General features: G+C 46.4%; 1 protein-coding gene across 2 annotated transcripts in view; it reads right to left on the bottom strand.

Moving 5' to 3' along the window:
- The window catches only part of LOC137544107 (signal transducer and activator of transcription 2-like), a 157307-nt gene that overhangs the window by 101663 nt on the left and 36103 nt on the right, over nt 1–19541 (bottom strand). For both annotated transcript variants that reach the window (XM_068265176.1, XM_068265175.1), the window contains exon 8: nt 7424–7551. In XM_068265176.1, the coding sequence (XP_068121277.1) occupies nt 7424–7551 (128 nt within the window). The remainder of the gene's footprint in view (nt 1–7423; nt 7552–19541) is intronic.

Raw genomic sequence — 19541 nt, 5'->3', positions numbered from 1 at the left:
AATTAGCTTTCTGAACAAACTCCATGCAGACACCTGGGACTGCAGTGCTGCAAAGCAAGAGCACCAACCACTTTTCTGCCGGTAAGAAAACACAAATTAAAAAAAATCCAGGAAAAGCCAATATAGCTTTCAACAAACATAAAGATCTGAGAACTTAAAGCAATCATCAGGCAACGAAAATGCAAATCTGATTTACTTACCTGAGGCTTTCTCCAGCCCCTCGCAGCTGTTTGTCCCACCGTGAGCGCTCCATTTGCAGCCGCCGTCCCGGGGTCCGTACCCGGCCTGCGCACAGGGCCGGAACAAGGCTTCCCAGCACTAGAGGCAGGGATTCCAAAGTGCACCCCCCCCCCCCTGCCCCTTCCCCAAAGGAGGTAATTTAGGCAAGTATAGGTGCCCATGTTAACTTCTACAGTATTAAACGCTGATAAATTACTGGCTTTAGCCAGTAATTTGGGCACTGGGGACACACAATAACTCTGTACAGGAACTCTGTACATCAGGAACAATAGAAAAAGCCCTGGTGGAGTTTTTCTAGCTATGGCGGGTACTGGTAGTGGCGAGAATAGCTATGATGGTATTAAAATCATTCTGCGTTCTTAATCTCAGGTATGCTTTTAATGTATGCAACACACACACACACACACACACACACACAAACACACTCAGGTGTTATGGAGGCCCAGGATGCTTCGATAGTGGCCTTAAAGGGATACTGTAGGGGGGTCAGGGGAAAATGAGTTGAACTTACCCGGGGCTTCTAACGATCCCTCGCAGACATCCTGTGTTGGCGCAGCCACTCACCGATGCTCCGGCCCCGCCTCCGGTTCACTTCTGGAATTTCAGACTTTAAAGTCTGAAAACCACTGCGCCTGCGTTGCCGTGTCCTCGATCCCGCTGATGTCATCAAGAGCGCACAGCGCAGGCCCAGTATGGTCTGTGTCTGCGCAGTACACTCCTGGTGACATCAGCGGGAGCGAGGACACGGGCGTGCAAGCGCAGTGGTTTTCTGACTTTAAAGTCAGAAATTCCAGAAGTGAACTGGAGGCGGGACCGGAGCATTGGTGAGTGGCTGCACCAACACAGGATGTCTGCGGGGGACCATTAGAAGCCCCGGGTAAGTTCAGCTCATTTTCCCCCGACCCCCCTACAGTATCCCTTTAAGCTCATCCAGAGTGTTGGGTCTTGCGTCTCTCAACTTTCTCTTCACAATATCCCACAGATTCTCTAAGGGGTTCAGGTCAGGAGAGTTGGCAGGCCAATTGAGCACAGTAATACCATGGTCAGTAAACCATTTACCAGTGGTTTTGGCACTGTGAGCAGGTGCCAGGTTGTGCTGAAAAATGAAATCTTCATCTCCATAAAGCTTTTCAGCAGATGGAAGCATGAAGTGCTCCAAAATCTCCTGATAGCTAGCTGCATTGACCCTGCCCTTGATAAAACACAGTGGACCAACACCAGCAGCTGACATGGCATCAGACCATCACTGACTGTGGGTACTTGACACTAGACTTCAGGGATTTTGGCATTTCCCTCTCCCCAGTTTTCCTCCAGACTCTGGCACCTTGATTTGCGAATGACATGCAAAAGTTGCTTTCATCCGAAAAAAGTACTTTGGACCACTGAGCAACAGTCCAGTGCTGCTTCTCTGTAGCCCAGGTCAGGCGCTTCTGCCGCTGTTTCTGGTTAAAAAGTGGCTTGACCTTGGGAATGCGGCACTTGTAGCCCATTTCCTGCACACGCCTGTACACGGTGGCTCTAGATGTTTCTACTCCAGACTCAGTCCACTGCTTCCGCAGGTCCCCCAAGGTCTGGAATCGGTCCTTCTCCACAATCTTCCTCAGGGTCCGGTCACCTCTTCTCGTTGTGCAGCATTTTCTGCCACACTTTTTCCTTCCCACAGACTTCCCACTGAGGTGCCTTGATACAGCACTCTGGGAACAGCCTATTCGTACAGAAATTTCTTTCTATGTCTTACCCTCTTGCTTGACGGTGTCAATGATGGCCTTCTGGACAGCAGTCAGGTCGGCAGTCTTACCCATGGCTGCGGTTTTGAGTAATGAACCAGGCTGGGAGTTTTTAAAAGCCTCAGGAATCTTTTGCAGGTGTTTAGAGTTAATTAGTTGATTCAGATGATTAGGTTAATAGCTCTTTTAGAGAACCTTTTCATGATATGCTAATTTTTTGAGATAGGAATTTGGGGTTTTCGTGAGCTGTATGCCAAAATCATCAATATTAAAACAATAAAAGGCTTGAACTACTACAGTTGTGTGTAATGAATCTAAAATACCGTATATACCGGCGTATAAGACGACTTTTTAACCCCTAAAAATCTTCTGAAAAGTCGGAGGTCGTCTTATACGCCGGATGTCAGTCAGGAGGGTGCCAGGCAGAGTTGTAAATACCGTACTTATGGTGCAGTCCCCTGGTTAATATATCGCATTCTCCGCCTAATTGCTCCTTGCGAGCAGCCGCTCGCACGGGTAGCAGTGCCTCTTCCGGGGTCACCTGACTGGTGATGTGCGCGCTCCACTGATGACGCTCATAGAAGAGATTGCCGGGCTCTTCCATGAGCGTCATCAGTGGAGCGCACACATCACCGGTCAGGTGACCACGGAAGAGGCACTGCTACCCGCGCAAGCGGCTGCTCGCAAGGAGCAATTAGGCGGAGAATGCTAAAGTACGGTATTTACAACTCTGCCTGGCACCCGGCATGCTCGCTCACACACAGGAGTAGTCTTATACGGCGAGTATACTCCAAACTGTATATTGTAAAAGGAAAAGTTGGGGGGTTGTCTTATACGCCCAGTCGCCTTATACGCCAGTATATACGGTATATGAAAGTCTAATGTTTATCAGTACTTTACAGAAAATAATGAACTTTATCACAATATGCAAATTTTTTGAGAAGGACCTGTACACTGTATACACACATACGAAGCATGCACGCACGCACGCACGCACGCACGCACGCACGCACGCACACACACACACACACACACACACACACACACACACACACACTGTACATACACTGTACATATATACACACACATGCATGCACACGCACACACAATGTACATATATACACACACTGTTTATATACACACACACACATGCATGCATGCTCACACAGTACATACACATACACTGTACATACACACAGACACATACACACTGTACATATATATACACACACTGTTTATACACACACACACACATGCATGCATGCTCACACAGTACATACACATACACTGTACATACACACAGACACACACACACTGTATATACACACAGTACATACACTGTAAATATACACACAAACTGTACATAGACACACACATGCACACACTCGCACACACAGTACATACACATGTACTCAATCTAAATCCCTCATCTACTCTCACTTCACATGAAGGCACTGCTGACTGTACTGAGAACACATCACATCAAGTCACATAGGCAGCTATTTGATGTGTGTGTGTAATTCCCTCTCTGCCTCTTTGAAAGCACCCTTCCCCCACCATACCTGCATCTTCTCAGGCCTCCACCTGATAACAGCTGGGTAGTCCAGCTACATGGAAGGCAGACTCACACATGCTGTCCACAGAGACAGGCAACTCAGCAGGAAGCCGACACCAATTCCATTACAGCAGAAGCCGGCTTCCTGCTGTTGCCTAGCAACCCGATGCACACAGCCGTGCCTGTTATCTCTTTGATGACAGCCCGGCTGTTACAGCTCAGAGCAGGCAGCGCTCTTTGCTAAATAGGAGGAGAACACTGAGTGGACTGGGAGAAATCATAGAGGAGGAAGGGAGAGGGCAAAAGAATGGGGCGGCAGGGAGAGTGCAGAGGAATGCGCCCTCTAGGGGAAGCGCTCAGAGGCTGCAGCCTGTCCTGCCTCTGCCTCATCCCGGCCCTGCCCTGCCTGCGCAGTCTGCCGTGGACAATGTGGGCTTGATTGACAGGGGCAATTCGCGGAGGTGCAGTAAGGATGACCTCGAAGTTGTCCTCTGCACCGTGCGTGGACCCCGGGCCGGTGGCTGCAAACAGAGCACTCACTGTGGGACATAAAGCTGCAAGGGGCTGGAGAAAGCCCCCGATAAGTAAATTAGATTTGCGTTTTAGTTGCCTGATGATTCCTTTACATGTAAAGTGCAGAAGTCTTGCCACTGAACTCCTCCAAGAAATTAAACATGTTACTCTAAGATCAGAAAAGCATCCTAACAGCTGTACACTGCATTCCAAATTATTATGCAAATTGTAGTTAATTGTCATAAAGATTCAATATTTTGTTTTTGCAATTAAACTCATGGATGTTATCAGGGCTCTTTTGATCACTGAAATCAATCTCGGACATCTCTGATAACTAGTTTGCCAAATAAGTCAGATTAAAGTAAAAACTACTAAACTGCTAAAAAAAGGGTGGTACACATTATTAAGCAGACAATTATTAGGCAGACCACCATTCTCTCTCTGCTGCCAAAAAGTGTGAAATAGCTGAATGCCTTCTTGGACAAGGTATATATATTTCACAAGAGCTTAAAGTGTACCTGAGATGTCCCGATATAGATTTTATACTCACCTGGGGCATCCTCCAGCCCCATGAGTACAGATGCATCCCTCGCTGTCCTCCCGGGTGCCTCCGATCAGCCACAATCAGTCCCAATAATCCTGCTCAGTCACAACAGTCAGCTCTGTTGCGCATGCGCAGCCCCTCCATGCGAACGGAAGCATTAGGGAGAACAGGGAGGGATGCATCCGTGCTCATGGGGCTGGAGGAAGCCCTGGGGTGAGTATAAAATATTTATATTGGAATATCTCAGGTTTACTTTAAGCATGATCATCATACTGTTAAAGATTTTGGCTGACTCAGATTACACACAGGTTTGTGCAGATAAAAGCAAAATAAGGAAGAGTTCTGCCAAACAAATACATCAGATTAAGAGAGCAGCTGCTAAAATGCCATAACAAAGCAGCAAACAGGTATTTGAAACTGCTGGTGCCTCTGGAGCCCTGTTAACATCAAGGTGCAGGATCCTCCAGAGAATTGGAGTTATGCATAAACCTTCTATTCAGCTTCCCCTAACCAATGCTCACAAGCAGAAACAGTGGGCCCAGAACTACAAGAAGAAGAATTTTCAAACAATCTTGTTTACTGATGAGTGCCATACAACCCTGAATGGTTAAGATGGATGAAGTGGTGTATGGTTGGTTGACCACCACCATGTCAAAGCAAGGCTGCGACATCAGCAAGAAAGTGGCAGAGTCATGGTTTGGGTCGGAATCATGGAGAGAGAGCTGGTCGGCCCCTTTAGGGTCCCTGAAGGTGTGAAAATGACTTCTGAGAAGTATGTGGAGATTCTGATTGTCCACTTTCTTCCGTGGTACAAAAAGAACTGTGCTTTCTGAGACAACATCGTCTTCATGCATGACAATGCACCAGCTTATGCTGCAAGGAATACCTCTGCGTCATAGGCTGCTGTCAGCATAAAAGAAGAGAACTTCATAGTGTGGCCCTCATCCTCCCCTAACCTTCATCATAGTGAGAACCTTTTGAAGAACCCTGAAGCAAAAGATATATGAAGGTGGGAGGCAGTTTATATCCAAACAGCAGCTCTGAGAGGATATTCTGACATCCTGCAAAGAAATTCAAGCAGAAACTCTCAAAAGTTCACAAGTTCGATGGATACAATAATTCTGAAGCTGCTATCAAATAAGGGATCTTACATTTAAGGGAAGGTTCAAGCAAAATAAAAAAATGAGTTTCACTTACCTGGGGCTTCTACCAGCCCATGCAGAATGCAGCCATCCTGTGCCCTCGTAGTCACTGACTGCTGCTCCAGTCCTCCGCTGGCAGCTTGCCGACCTCGGAGGTCGGCAGGACGCATTGCGTACATTTTTACGCATTCCCGCTAGTCCAGGAACATTAACACATACATTTTTACGCGTTACTGGTTCAATGCGTACATGTTTACGCATGTACACAGGTAAACATGTACGCATTGAACCAGTAACTATTTGCACATAGCTAGAGTTATTTGTATATTATCGTGTATATTGTAATTGACCTTTGATAGCTGTAATTAGTAGTAAACAACATATCAATTGTATTTATCTGTGTATGACTTTTTGCCTGTTCTGACTACTCCTTCTTCCTTGCGATTCTGTACCTCTGCTTATCTGACCTTGTTGCCGACTTCTTGCCTGAAACTTTACTCTGAGCCTGTCTTACGATTCTGTACCTCAATCTGCTCGGTTGTTGCCTACCTGATCTGTCTGACTATCCTCACTCACCAGTGGGCCCTCGCCACTGGAGAGGTTACCGCTGAGCCTCTATCAGCAAGTTACTGTTTACACCAATCACTACACATACTGGTGCCTCTTTGTTATTTTCATTATTGTATTAGTGTGTTTAACTCCTGTTTGTTTGAATACTCTGCCACCAGTGGGCTCCTCCCACTGGGGCTAACGCCTTGGTGGCATTTGCAACTTTACTGTGCACTAAACACGTGTATTTCTCACAAGAAATAAAGTATACTGACTTGTTATGTCCTGTTAATGTATTGCTCATTGCTGCATTCGCATTGAGCAATTTCTGTCTGGCATCTGTGGATGCTCTGTGAATGAATGTCTGTTTCCTCAAAGTCTGCTATCAGTTTGACAGACATTCATCTGATCTATTGCAGATCTGTTCCTGTCCTGTTAATATATTGCTCATCGCCGCATTCGCTTTGTGCAATTTCTGTCTGTCGTCTGTGGACTGTGCAGAGGATTTGTCTCTCTGTGCTCCACTGCTCCACCTGCTGGCTGGTTTTGTTCCTCCACAGGTGTGTTCTACCATTACTGGGCTCCTTTGTCTGAACGCTTGTGGGAGATCTCCTCAGAGTCAGCGTACAGGCTGTGCGCTGACCGTGGAGATCGTTCCCGCAATCGTTACTGAACAGTGCATTTTAAGTTTACTTTACTTTTTGAAAAAATCCCGTTATCATGAGGAGGTTTATTCAACAACATTTAAATTATGCTCTAATGGAGGATGACTAAAAGATGATGCTGACAGCCACTTGCATAGGGAAATCTGAGAAAAAATATAATCTGCATAATAATTTAAATCGCAGTGAAGTTGCTAACAGACTTATTCAATGACATGCTAATAATCCAGACTTGCAAATGTAATGCAAAGCAGCTTGAAATTGGGTCAATCAGATGAACTCCCCAACTATTTGACTGGCCCAATTCCAAGTTGCATATAATTTTCATCAAATTTACATGTTGGAATTATTGCCAATTATTAACATCTTATTTGCTATCTCTAGCTACTAATGGTAATAAATAACATCTTTGAGGGAGTTTATTGAAACTGGCTGACACTTAAAACCCGCTCTTTAGCAAATTTGATTACAAATTCAAAATTCCTACTTACCAGCTTTCCAAGTTATCGAGACTGGTATCTGTGGAAGAGCCAATGTATGCTAACATTTGCCTCTTAATCCAGGCATCTAATTCCTTATGTAGAACATAGATAAGCCTTTCCATACGAATCAGGACTTCCTATTGGGTGTAACGATAACTGTTAGAGGAATCTTGCAGAAAGCCACAGACACACAATTCCACAAGCAGGCAAGACAATGTGACAAAACTCTTCTAAAAGCTCTCTCAACAATTCACTATTAATCTTACTTACGTAAATGTAAAAAGCCTTTACTAAAGCTAGCAGCTCAAAAAAAAGAGTAAACTAGATAGAACTCCAACCAGAACTCTGAAGAGTCAGTTGTGTCCACAACGTTTTGGACATATTTCTACCACTAACCTTCTCCTATAGTCTCTCTCAGTGGTCCATTACTCCTACTCACACTTATGGCCACACACCCAATCTCATATTCACTCACTTCTGTTCTGTCACGGATTTTATTATTTGTTCTTTCCCCCATAACCATATAGTATCCCTGGTCTAGAAGTCCCCCTCCCCCTTACAGTAAGCTCTGGTGGTCTAGTGGTCTCCATCAGCATATCACTTCCCTGTGGGTCTACTGGTTACCCTTTCCCATATTGCTTACCTGGTGGTTTAGTCCCCCCCCCCCATCCCAATATAGCTTCCCTGGTGGTCTTTCCCGGAGCAGTGCTTTTCAGCGCTGCTAGATTTGGGCGCAGCCAGCGCCGCCATAGACTGTAATGGGAATCAGTCTATAGCGGCGCTCAGTGAGTAACGTCGGCTCCGTCAGAAGACGCTCCGACGTTAAAAGTTGCTTAAAAAACACAATTATTCGGCCTCCAGCAATCGCTGGAAGCCGAATTATTTCATTCCCCCACTATCCATGGCAGCCTAGAGGGGGAATAGTAGTTAAAACGGCCCGGACTTGTGCAGAAGCAGGATCAGCCATATAACAGCTGGATCCTGCGCCCAAGTCTACCGGCTCCGATTTCAAATGTACTCATCTTTCCTCCCCCTTTACAATAGGCCCTGATGGTCTAGTGGTCCCCTATCAGAAAATCACTTCCCTGGTAGTCTAGTGGTCCTCCCATCCCTATATTGCCTACCTGGTGGTTTAGTGGTCCTCCGTCTTCTTGAAGCACTTCTGCTGCTGCTACTCTGCTATCAAGGGAGCCCTGAAGGGGGATCCTTAGGAGGAGGGCAGGAGGAAAGAAGTCAGGCCCCCCTCCTCACATGCTGATCAGCTAAGCTGGTTGGACTTCTAGTTGGAGGAGGCGGTCCTGTGTGCCCCTGGTCCATCCACAAGGGCCTCTGTGTTACTGCACAGGTGCAGCTGTACTCGTACAACCACAGTACAGCTGCACTTATGCATGAAATGTCTCGCCTTGAATACTGTAATATCCTGCTGCTCTACTAACAGACACACATCCCTCGAGTCTATACTTAGCTAGGCAGCCTGACTTATCAACATCTTTTCTTGCTCTTTATCTGCTTCTTTTTCCAGCACTGTTCACTGGCTGCCAATTAACCAGAGGATTCACTTCAAAGTTTTACCTACAATGTTCTGCACAATCTCTCTCCCCCATACATCCCCTCACTAGCTCCAAATACCAAAGTAACCACAACCTCTGCGCTGCACATAACCTTTTTCTTTTGTCTCCTAGAATTACCTCCTCCCATTCACATATGCAGGACTTCCCATGAGTTTCTCTCTTCCTCTGGAATTCCCTTCCAAAACACATCCGTGTTTCCAAACCTTTTAACCTTCAAACGACCCTTAAAATGCATCTTTTCAGACAAGCCTACACTGTAACTTATTACAGTAAAACCCTTGTTATCTGGAACTCAGGCATCCGGAAGTCTCAACTAACCGGCATGCCTGAGCTGGACAACGGTAGTGTGAGGTCTGTCACCTCTGATCCTGCGGGGTCTGCCGAGAGCCGGCCCGGGAATGCGTACTTCCGCATCACGGCAGGCTTATGACGTCACTGGAGCACAGCAGGCGTCTGAGAGCGGATTGGCCAGGTTCAGGACGCGCTCTCAGTATGCCCTGCGCCGCAGGAAACTGTGACAAGCGCAGCGTGCTGCTGCGCTGCTTGTTATTGGTCCTCTGGTTTAAATGTGGGTGAGTGCTCTCAGTCAGTGCCCGTGATAGTAACTGCTTAGTCTGTTACTGGGTGCGCTCACCATTTGTCGGTTTCACTAAGATATATTGATCTCTGTTGCCATACCTGCTTGTTCACTAAAGGGGCCCATACACTCAGCCAATTTTCGGCCGATCGATCGACCGAAATCGATCGATTGCAAATCGATTGACCACTCAATCGATTTGCGGCAGATTTCGATCGATTTCAATCGATCTGACATGTTGGAAAATTTAGGCTTATCTCTTGAGATGGCTTATCATTTTGCATTGGACCTAATGGAAATCTGATGGCAAAAAAAAGCCATCAGATCGATTTTCAATAGATTTCATACTGAAATCTATTGGAAATCTGTTCCTAGTAAAAAATGTTCCTAAACACATCAAATAGATCAGAAAATCTATCTGATGATCTATTTGCTGCTAATCTAACGAGTGTATGGCCATCTTAACTTCGATTTGTCTAGTCCTTCCCTGTACCTTGCTTTGGAACCCTGTTTGATTCTCCTGCTGACCTCAGCTTGCTAAGTGACCACAGTTCTGTCTCACCCTTGTCTGTACCACAATTGGATCTTGCTGGACTTCTGTGTATGACCCTGGCTTGTTAATACCACTTCGTCTTTGATTATTCCTTGTCTGCATCACGTTGGAACTTTGTCTCTTGTGTATGACCCGGCTTGCCTTCTGGACTTCGCTATATGCACCTGCTCTGGAATCTGCATACCCATAAGCACACAGTCATTGAGTTCTATATCTCCTGGATTTACCTCATCTTGCCCTGCAACCTGCATACCCATAAGTTCATCATCCCCGGATCTAATACCTTCTGGACCCTGTCCTACCAACTGGCCCTGGAACCAGCATATCCTTAAACAATCATCTCTGGACTTCTGTGTTAATTGCACCATCTGCTCATTCGGCTGGATTGCTGATGCTTCTGGAACTCAGAAGTACAGGGAACTCAGGGTACATACTATTGGCCCCTGAGGAAGCTTATTGTTAAGCGACACGGCTGTCAGGCCTCTGTCACCCCACCGCATACCCGATGTCTGTACACTGTTGATTAAAGGTACCCTTTTTGCAATTTACAGGGCCTCAAGCTTTTCTTCTATTGTGGATGCTTCTGGAACTCAGGTGATTATTACTACTTCTTGCTTATTACTTTTTGTGCCCTGCCCTCCGCAGAAGGTTGCTGGTATAGTCTCTGCACTTCACATTGTATGCGGTATCTGCTTACAAAGAGTTATGGCCCATACTCACGGGCAGCAAAAGTAGCCTGTCGCCAGCACACGTGAGCGTGTGGGCGACAGGCCGGCGACAGCTCGTCGCCACGTCCCTCCGCGTACACACGCGGAAGAGGGACCAGCGGCCGCGACGGAAGCTGTCGCCGACGTTCCTCCTCCCCCCACCGGAAGCTATGCGTATCCCAATGGAGGTTGCTGTCGCTAGTCCGCGTACTCACGCGGACTAGCGACAGCTGCGGCGGAGTTGCGGCGGCGACTGTCGCCAGGCGATTGAACATTTCAATCGCCTGGCGACATCAGCGACGGGCGACAGTTCGGGGTGCGCGCCCGTTCAACGGCCCATACTCACGGAACACAAGCGCCGCGTGTTGCGGCGACAATTGTAGCCCGTGAGTATGGGCCATTAGTGTGTGTGTTAGGTCACTCTTTGGAAGTGTTAGCTAGTTGGCCGCATCCGCATACAGTGTGTATCAGAGTCCAATACCAGCAAAGCCTGACAGGGGGCAGTACTTAAGTCCTGTGGCGCAGCAGGAGCAACATACTAATCCTCTGGGCACCGTCTTCTACACTTCTGCAGCTCCCAGCAGCTTCCCTGTGTCCATGTACAGGTCCTCTAGTGTAGAAGATGGTGCCCGGAGGATCAGTAAATTGGTGTGTGTGTGTGTGTGTGTGTGTGTGTGTGTGTGTGTGTGTGTGTGTGTGTGTGTGTGTGTGTGTTTTATAGAGATTCCCTTTAATTCCTTTTTAAGCAAAGTCTAACTTATATCTTCTGTGCACTTCCTTCCATGCACAGCAGCTATTCTCCTCTATGCATAGCATCCACCTCATGTGTGGCACTCGCCTCCCATTTCAGGTGTATTACTACGCTACCATTGCATTTGTAGCCATCCTCTCCCATGTACAGCACTAACTCCCTATTCTATGTGTTGCCCTCCTCTCTCATGTGCAGCACTACCTCCCTATTCTATGTGTAGCCCTCCTCTCTCATGTTTAGCCCTCTCTTCCCATTCAATGTGCAACCCTCCCCTAACATTCCATCTACAGCCCTCCTCTGTCCTCTCACATGTTTAGTTGTCCCCTTCCTTGTGCAATACTCCCCTACCACTCCATATGCAGCACTCCCCTCCTGTTCCACACAACATTCTCCTCTCCATGTGTAGCACTCCCTTTCCATTTCATGTGCAGCACTCATCCCCCTCATTCCATGTGCAGCCCTTTCCTCCTCTATACACAGCATCCACCTCAGGTGCAGCACTCCCCTCCCATTCCACATGTAGCTTTTCAATTCCATGCACAGCCTCCACCTCCCATTGCAAGTGCAGCCTTCCCTTCCCATGTTTAGCTTTTCCCAACCATTCAATGTGCAGCCTTCCTATTCCATGTGCAGCCTTCCTTTCCTGGACAGAGATGTCGGCATACAGATGGGTTTAGCTCCGCCCCCTGAACCCGATAGGACAGCCCAGTTTATAAATTAAAAGAACCCGCTCCCCCCCGCCATTCTCTATTCCTGTCCTCGAATGGACAGTTCAGTTTGTTCTTTTTATTCAATTTATTTATCAGGTTTTTCTTTTCCTCTTTTTTGTTTTACATTTTGTGCCCCGTTCTTTATTTGATAAAGTCTGGGCGTACCTTTTTCTGATCGGGTTCAGCCTCTCCCGGTCAGGCAGCGCGAGCATTGCGACCTCTAAATGGGGTTTATATATGCGGCAGGGTCTTCCTCCTTCCCTTGCGGACAAGCGCTGATGTGCTCCCCCAAAGCGGAGACTGGCACGGTGTTTGCCAGTGTTCTTCGCTTGAGATTATGGCTTCCGCCCGTCTTCCTGTCAGGTCAGAGTCTCGCGCGACCTGCAGCTCTGCGCTGATTGGCCAATGAAGTGGAAATTTCTATTTCCGGAGCGGGGACGCTGTATTTTCAAACTACTAGAGCGGGTAGCGGCGTCATAGCTGCGGTACCGCTCTCCAGACAGCACAGCTATCCTCAGAGTGCTTTGGAGCTCCAAACTTGGATTTTTTTTCAAACCATTCCCAGCCGGGGCGGAGGTATTACTTCTGGATAAGGTGATATCTTTTTCATTTTTACATCTAATGACTGTGGTTTTAATGTCAGCATTTGTATTTATTGCATAGATGGAAAGAGAGCAGGATGCTCAGCATATGCAAGATACTGCATCACAGGACAGGTAAAAGAGTGTCGATTGTCACTCTTTTCTCTATTATGGGGTTGAGCACTTGGGTGTCATATTAGAAGCATTTAAAAGCACAGGGTATTTTTAAAAGAGAGCTTTCTTCCTTCTACAAAGCGGATGTTTTTAGTGGAACATTTCTTTTTTTTTTTGTGTCTCCACAGTCCGCATGAGGAAGAAGAGGGGCAGCAGGGGGCTAATAGCCACCAGTCCTCTAATTTGAGCCAGTCACACTCAAGATCAGAGTCTGCAAGGGGCCAGTCCGCAGCGGGCACTTCTTATGATGCGAGCTCTTCTAAAAGAAGATCAGCTTCCAAGCATAAGAAATCTCGTAAAGAGAAGAAGCAATCTCCCAAGAGACGTTCTTCTAAAAGGCGATCTCCAAGCAAAAGGCGGTCACCTGATCCCTATTACTCATATCATAGATCACATAGAAGCCGCTCACCAAGGCGCAGGCATAATTCAAGAAGCAGATCTCGTGAAAGGAGATATTCTCCGTATAATGACTATCATGATTATAGGTCAAAAAGGAGGTCTTATGCTAGATATAGTAGGAGTAGGTCTCCAAGATCACCTCCTATGCAGCCGAGAAGGCATTCTCAGCCGGATAAGTCTTTATGCTGGTCCTGTGCGCAACCGGCATTGCCGGATAAGATGGTCTGCGAAGCATGCTTCCTAGAGCTTGGTAAAGATAAGGAGGCAGAGTCTCAACAAGTAATGTCATTTATTCAGCAAGCAGTTTGATATATCTGCTACTTGGTTTCCTAGTCTACTTGCGTAAATAACAGTCCTTGGTTGTAATCAAGTTATTTATTGTTCTTCCAAATTAAAGAAAAGTATAACAAAGTAGACAGAAAAGTTACAAGTTAAGGCGCTCCTCTAGTCCTATCTACTAATTGCGTATCAATGCAGGCACTCTATATCTTAATCAAGATGGCTGCTGCTTACATCAAAATGGAGGCTTGTTGTCTCTCTATGCTGCTGGTCTTAAGCTGCTGCTGCTCCTTCTCTTGCTGCTGTTGCTATTGCTCTCTAGCTCTGTGCTAGGCTTGCCTCTTAAATACTCACTGAAACTCACTCATTCACATACACACCCACACAACCACCCCTAGCTCAGGTATCATTCCGCCTCCTTTTGGTCTCCTCCTCAGTTACGTCTTGGACCACTAGATGGTGTTATCCCCTCACTCATGAAGTCCTGTGATGTTGGTTATCTGTCCACCAGGGGGCACCCTGATCATACAGGTGTTTGGGGTCTGGACTGTGACCTTTGACTCATACTGAGATAGCTTTCATGCATCAAAGGACCGACCTCCTGCTGGGGTGTTATATTGTCCTTTCCGGCTTCTTGCTTATCTTGTCAACAGGAAACCTATTGTTTCGACAGAGATCATTGTTTATGGAGCCAGGTGGTGCTCGGGCTGCTGGCCCAGAGGGCATTCCTAACAGGAAGCCTATTGATTGTGCTTTAAGGGTCCCATTCTTTGCACCAGTTCCTCCTTAAGGCTAACATCACAGATCTGCCAGAGAGTCTCACTCTTTGATCTTGGTTTATCACAGATCTGCCATAGAGTCTCACTCTTTGATCCTTAAGGCTAACATCACAGATCTGCCAGAGAGTCTCACTCTTTGATCTTGGTTTATCACAGATCTGCCAGAGAGTCTCACTCTTTGATCTTGGTTTCTTGTAAACACCACAAGCTGGTTTTATAGTTCATTCACCTGGTCCATTGCATGTTCCATATTTCCCAACAAAATAATATCCAACACAGTTCAAGAAACTTTCGAGAAGTTGGCAGCGGCACAGCCGCCTTCATCTTCAGCACAGGTTCAATCTGAGGACAGCATGGCGGTAGGAGGTCTACCACCAGTTGGCTTTGATTTTTCCCTGATCCCAGCTTTTGTGGCGCAAATTCGGGCAGCTATAGCCTGGGAGGAGGATGAGGACACAGCCAAAGAACCAGATAAATACTATCCCCATCTTGATAAACATCCAACAAACTTTCCTTTTATGAAGGTCATAAAGGACATTTTTCTTAAGGAATGGGGAAAAGTTGAGCAAAAGCCATCTTTAGCTAATAGATTTACAAAACTTTACCCTTTGAGTGAAGAAGATTCAAAAATTATGGACACTGCCCCTTTGATTGACGCTTCCATAATGAGGTTGGCGAAGCATGTGACCCTCCCCATGGATGATGCAGTTTCATTTTCCAACCCTTTGGACAGGAAAATCGACACAGACATTAAGAAGGCTTTTCTAGCAGCGGGTTCAGCTTGTAAACCTGCTGTGGCATTGACATCCCTGGCAAAAGCTATTAAAGTATGGGTGGAGAATATTGAAGTGGCGCTTAATTCAGACGCAGACAAGCAGGACATCATTAAGGCTCTAGATGAACTGAAGCTAGCAAGTGATTTTATTGGCGAAGCTGCAATTGATACCATCAGATCGTCAGCCCGTTCCATGTTACATAGTGTCACGGCAAAAAGAGCCTTATGGCTGAAACCGTGGTCAGCCGATCAGTCGTCACGAAATAACTGGTGCAAGATTCCATTTGACGGGAAACATTTGTTTGGGGCAGAAATGGATTCAGCCATTGCAAAAGTGACTGGAGGGAAATCAGGCTTATTGCCTCAGGATAGAAAATCGAGGTCCTTTCGTCAGCAGGGAAATAGGAGACAGTCAACTAACAGATTTCAGCAAGCTCGTTCCTACAAGCCGTCCAAGCAATTTAGTAAAAACTGGAAAGGAACGCAATCATCCTTTCTTAAAACAGCCAGGTCCAAGCCGGCACCAGGAACAAGTCAGAACCCAAAGCCTTTCTGAGGGTGCGTCCGCTCAGGCGGTTCCAGTGGGGGCAAGATTACGTTCCTTCTGGACCGTTTGGGTGGATGTCATTGGGGAGGCATGGGTTTCGAAAACTTTAAGAAGGGGTCACTTATGGAGGTTCAAAAAGCCACCTCCGAGTTCAAAGTATGTGCAAACAAAGTTGCCTCAGAGCAGAAGGAAATCTCAACTTCTTCTAGACTATGTAGACTCACTAGCATCATCAAAGGCTATCATTCCAGTTCCAGAAAAGAAACAGTTCTTGGGGGTGTATTCCCCTCTATTTATGGTACCAAAAACTTCAGGAGGATGGAGACCGGTTATGGACTTGAAGTTTCTAAACAAGCATATAAAGGTCCGTCGATTCAAGATGGAATCCCTACAGACCATTATAAAAGTGTTGAAAGTAAACGATTGGATGACAACAGTCGACCTGTCAGATGCGTATCTTCACATTCCAATCAAATCCAGTTTCCAAAAGTACCTCAGGTTTGCAGTGAACGGAAGGCATTGGCAGTTCCAAAGCCTTCCGTTTGGTCTCTCCACAGCACCAAGGACATTCACAAAAGTACTCCTTCCAGTAATAGCAACCCTCAGACGGAGAGGTCTGAGAGTCTTCCATTACCTAGACGACATCCTACTGGTAAATCAAAAGTTGCCAATTCTGGTACAACATCAAAAGATATTGCTGGACACCCTGCAGGAACTCGGGTGGATAATAAACTTTCAGAAGAGCCAGTTGACTCCTTCAAGGGACATGATATTTCTGGGAGCCAGGTTTATCACTTGTCAAAACAGAGTTTGCCTTCCGGATCAGAAGATCTTAGCAATCCAGCAGAGAGTCAGATCATTGCTCTCCAGAAGATGCCTGTCTTCCAGAGATTGCCTGAGCCTATTGGGAACATTGTCTTCAACAATACCGATGGTAAAGTGGGCACACTGGCATCTGAGGCCGTTACAAATATTCTTCCTGAAGCATTGGAACAAGAGAGATATGTTTCAAAAGTTGATTCTTCCTGCGCATGTCAGCAATTCACTTCATTGGTGGATGTCGGAAGAAAACCTGAAGTTGTGTCATCAAATACAACCAATGGTGCCAGTGGTGATAACATCAGATGCCAGCCTGACAGGATGGGGAGCCCATTGCGGAGACAGCTGTGTGCAGCAGAGATGGAGACTTGCTCCAGTTCAGACTCCCTCGAACATTCTGGAATTAAGAGCAGCGTTTCTGGCTATGAAGTCATTTCAACACCAGATCATGGGGAAGTCGGTGATTCTCCAAATAGACAATGTATCAGCAGTGTGTTACATAAGGAGGCAGGGGGGTACGAGGAGTCAAGCCCTTTTGCAAGAGACGGCACATGTGATGTCCTGGGCTCAGAAATACTTATCAGATCTGACTGCAGTTCATCTGCCAGGAATACAGAATACCCTTGCAGACCAATTGAGCAGGAAGTTTTCAGATCCACACGAGTGGAACCTGTGCAGCGAAGTGTTCCAGTGGATTGTGCAGAAGTGGGGAGTGCCTTGCCTGGACCTGTTTGCCACGGTAGAAAATCGCAAGGTCCGGAGGTTCTTTTCAAGATATTACCACCCGGCAGCGAAGGGGATGGACTGTCTTACGTGTCAGTGGAACTTCAGTCTAGGCTATGCGTTCCCTCCATTTCCCCTAATCCTGAAATGTTTGCAGAGGCTGAGATCGGAAGATTGCATGATCATCCTTATAGTGCCACATTGGCCACGGAGACCCTGGTTCACTCTGCTATTGGAAATGAGCATGGAGGAGCCGTTAGAGCTTCCGAAGCTACCGAATCTACTTCACCAGGAGGATCTGTTATACCCGAACATCAGCAGTCTAGATTTGATGGCATGGAAATTGAAAGGAGGAAATTCTTGGAATTAGGATGTTCGGCAGAAGTTGCGGCTACTTTATTGAAGGCTAGAAAAGTGTCAACCAATTCTACATATCACAGGATATGGTCAAAATTTGCAGACTTTGCAACAGTCAATAAATTTGACATGTTGACTCCCAGGGTGCAAGATGTGCTTGCCTTTCTGCAAACGGGAGTAGATATGAACTTAAGCCTTTCAGCAATCAAGGTGCAGGTTTTGGCCCTTTCTGCTTTAACTAGCCACAGATGGGCAGTAAATCCATTGATTGTACAGTTTATCCAAGCAGTACAGAAAATAAGGCCTCCAAGAAAATCCTTCTTTCCACAATGGGACCTATGTATAGTGTTAGAGGTGCTATCAAACCCTCCTTTTCACCCTATCGATATGTCTAATCTATGGAATATAACTCTAAAGACTATTTTTCTGGTGGCCATTTCCTCGGCTAAGAGGGTGTCAGATTTGCAGGCCTTAGGATGTACTGAGAACCTGTTACAGTTTTATCCGGACAGGGTTGTTATTAGGCCGGTATTAAGTCATATTCCTAAAGTGGCGTCTTCTTATCATATCAATCAAGAACTGACTTTACCAACCTTCCTGGAAAATCAGGATTTGCATCCATTAGATGTAGGCAGTTCTATAAAAGCATACTTAAAAGCAACCGAATCTTTTAGGAATTCAGATAGGCTATTTGTCAACATCCAAGGTCCAAGGAAAGGTGGAGCAACAACTGCTAGAACTCTGGCAAACTGGTTAGTCAAAGTTATTCAGCTTAGTTACAGAGCAAAGGGTCTGGAGGTGCCAAAAGAGGTGCATGCGCACTCGACCAGAGGTGTAGCAGCCTCATGGGCCGCTTTCTCGAAAGTATCTATGGACATTATCTGCAAGGCAGCCAGTTGGTCCTCACCACATACTTTCTTGAGACATTACCACGTCAATCCTGCATCTTTGACGTCCATTAACTTTGGGAAAGCTGTTCTTTCAGCATGTAAATAAATTGTGTGTTTATGCATTCTCCCTCCCTCTCTGTCTGATTTTGTATATCCCATCTGTATGCCGACATCTCTGTCCAGAAACAGGAAAATTGAATACTTACCTTCCGGTAATTTTCCTTTCCTGGAACAGAAGATGGCGGCATACGAATCCCTCCCTCTCGTCCATTCGAGGACTGATTTTCATGAGAATGGCGGGGGGGAGCGGGTTCTTTTAATTTATAAACTGGGCTGTCCTATCGGGTTCAGGGGGCGGAGCTAAACCCATCTGTATGCCGCCATCTTCTGTTCCAGGAAAGGAAAATTACCGGAAGGTAAGTATTCAATTTTCCTGTATTCCATGTGCAGCCTTCCTATTCCATGTGCAGCTCTCCCCTCCCATTCCATGTACTGTCTTCTCCTACTATTCTATGTGCAGCTCCCCCCTCCCATTCCATGTACTGTCCTCTCCTCCTATTCTATGTGCAGCTCTCCCCTCCCATTCCATGTGCTGTCTTCTCCTACTATTCTATGTGCAGCTCTCCCCTCCCATTCCATGTACTGTCCTCTCCTACTATTCTATGTGCAGCTCTCCCCTCCCATTCCATGTACTGTCTTCTCCTACTATTCTATGTGCAGCTCTCCCCTCCCATTCCATGTACTGTCTTCTCCTACTATTCTATGTGCAGCTCTCCCCTCCCATTCCATGTATTGTCCTCTCCTACTATTCTATGTGCAGCTCTCCCATTCCATGTACTGTCCTCTCCTCCTATTCTATGTGCAGCTCTCCCCTCCCATTCCATGTGCTGTCTTCTCCTACTATTCTATGTGCAGCTCTCCCCTCCCATTCCATG

The sequence above is a fragment of the Hyperolius riggenbachi genome, chromosome 2 (genome assembly GCF_040937935.1).
Source record: "Hyperolius riggenbachi isolate aHypRig1 chromosome 2, aHypRig1.pri, whole genome shotgun sequence".
Classification (NCBI taxonomy): domain Eukaryota; kingdom Metazoa; phylum Chordata; class Amphibia; order Anura; family Hyperoliidae; genus Hyperolius; species Hyperolius riggenbachi.
Note: the sequence above shows the minus strand (reverse complement) of the source record. Positions and strands in the feature narration are given on the sequence as shown.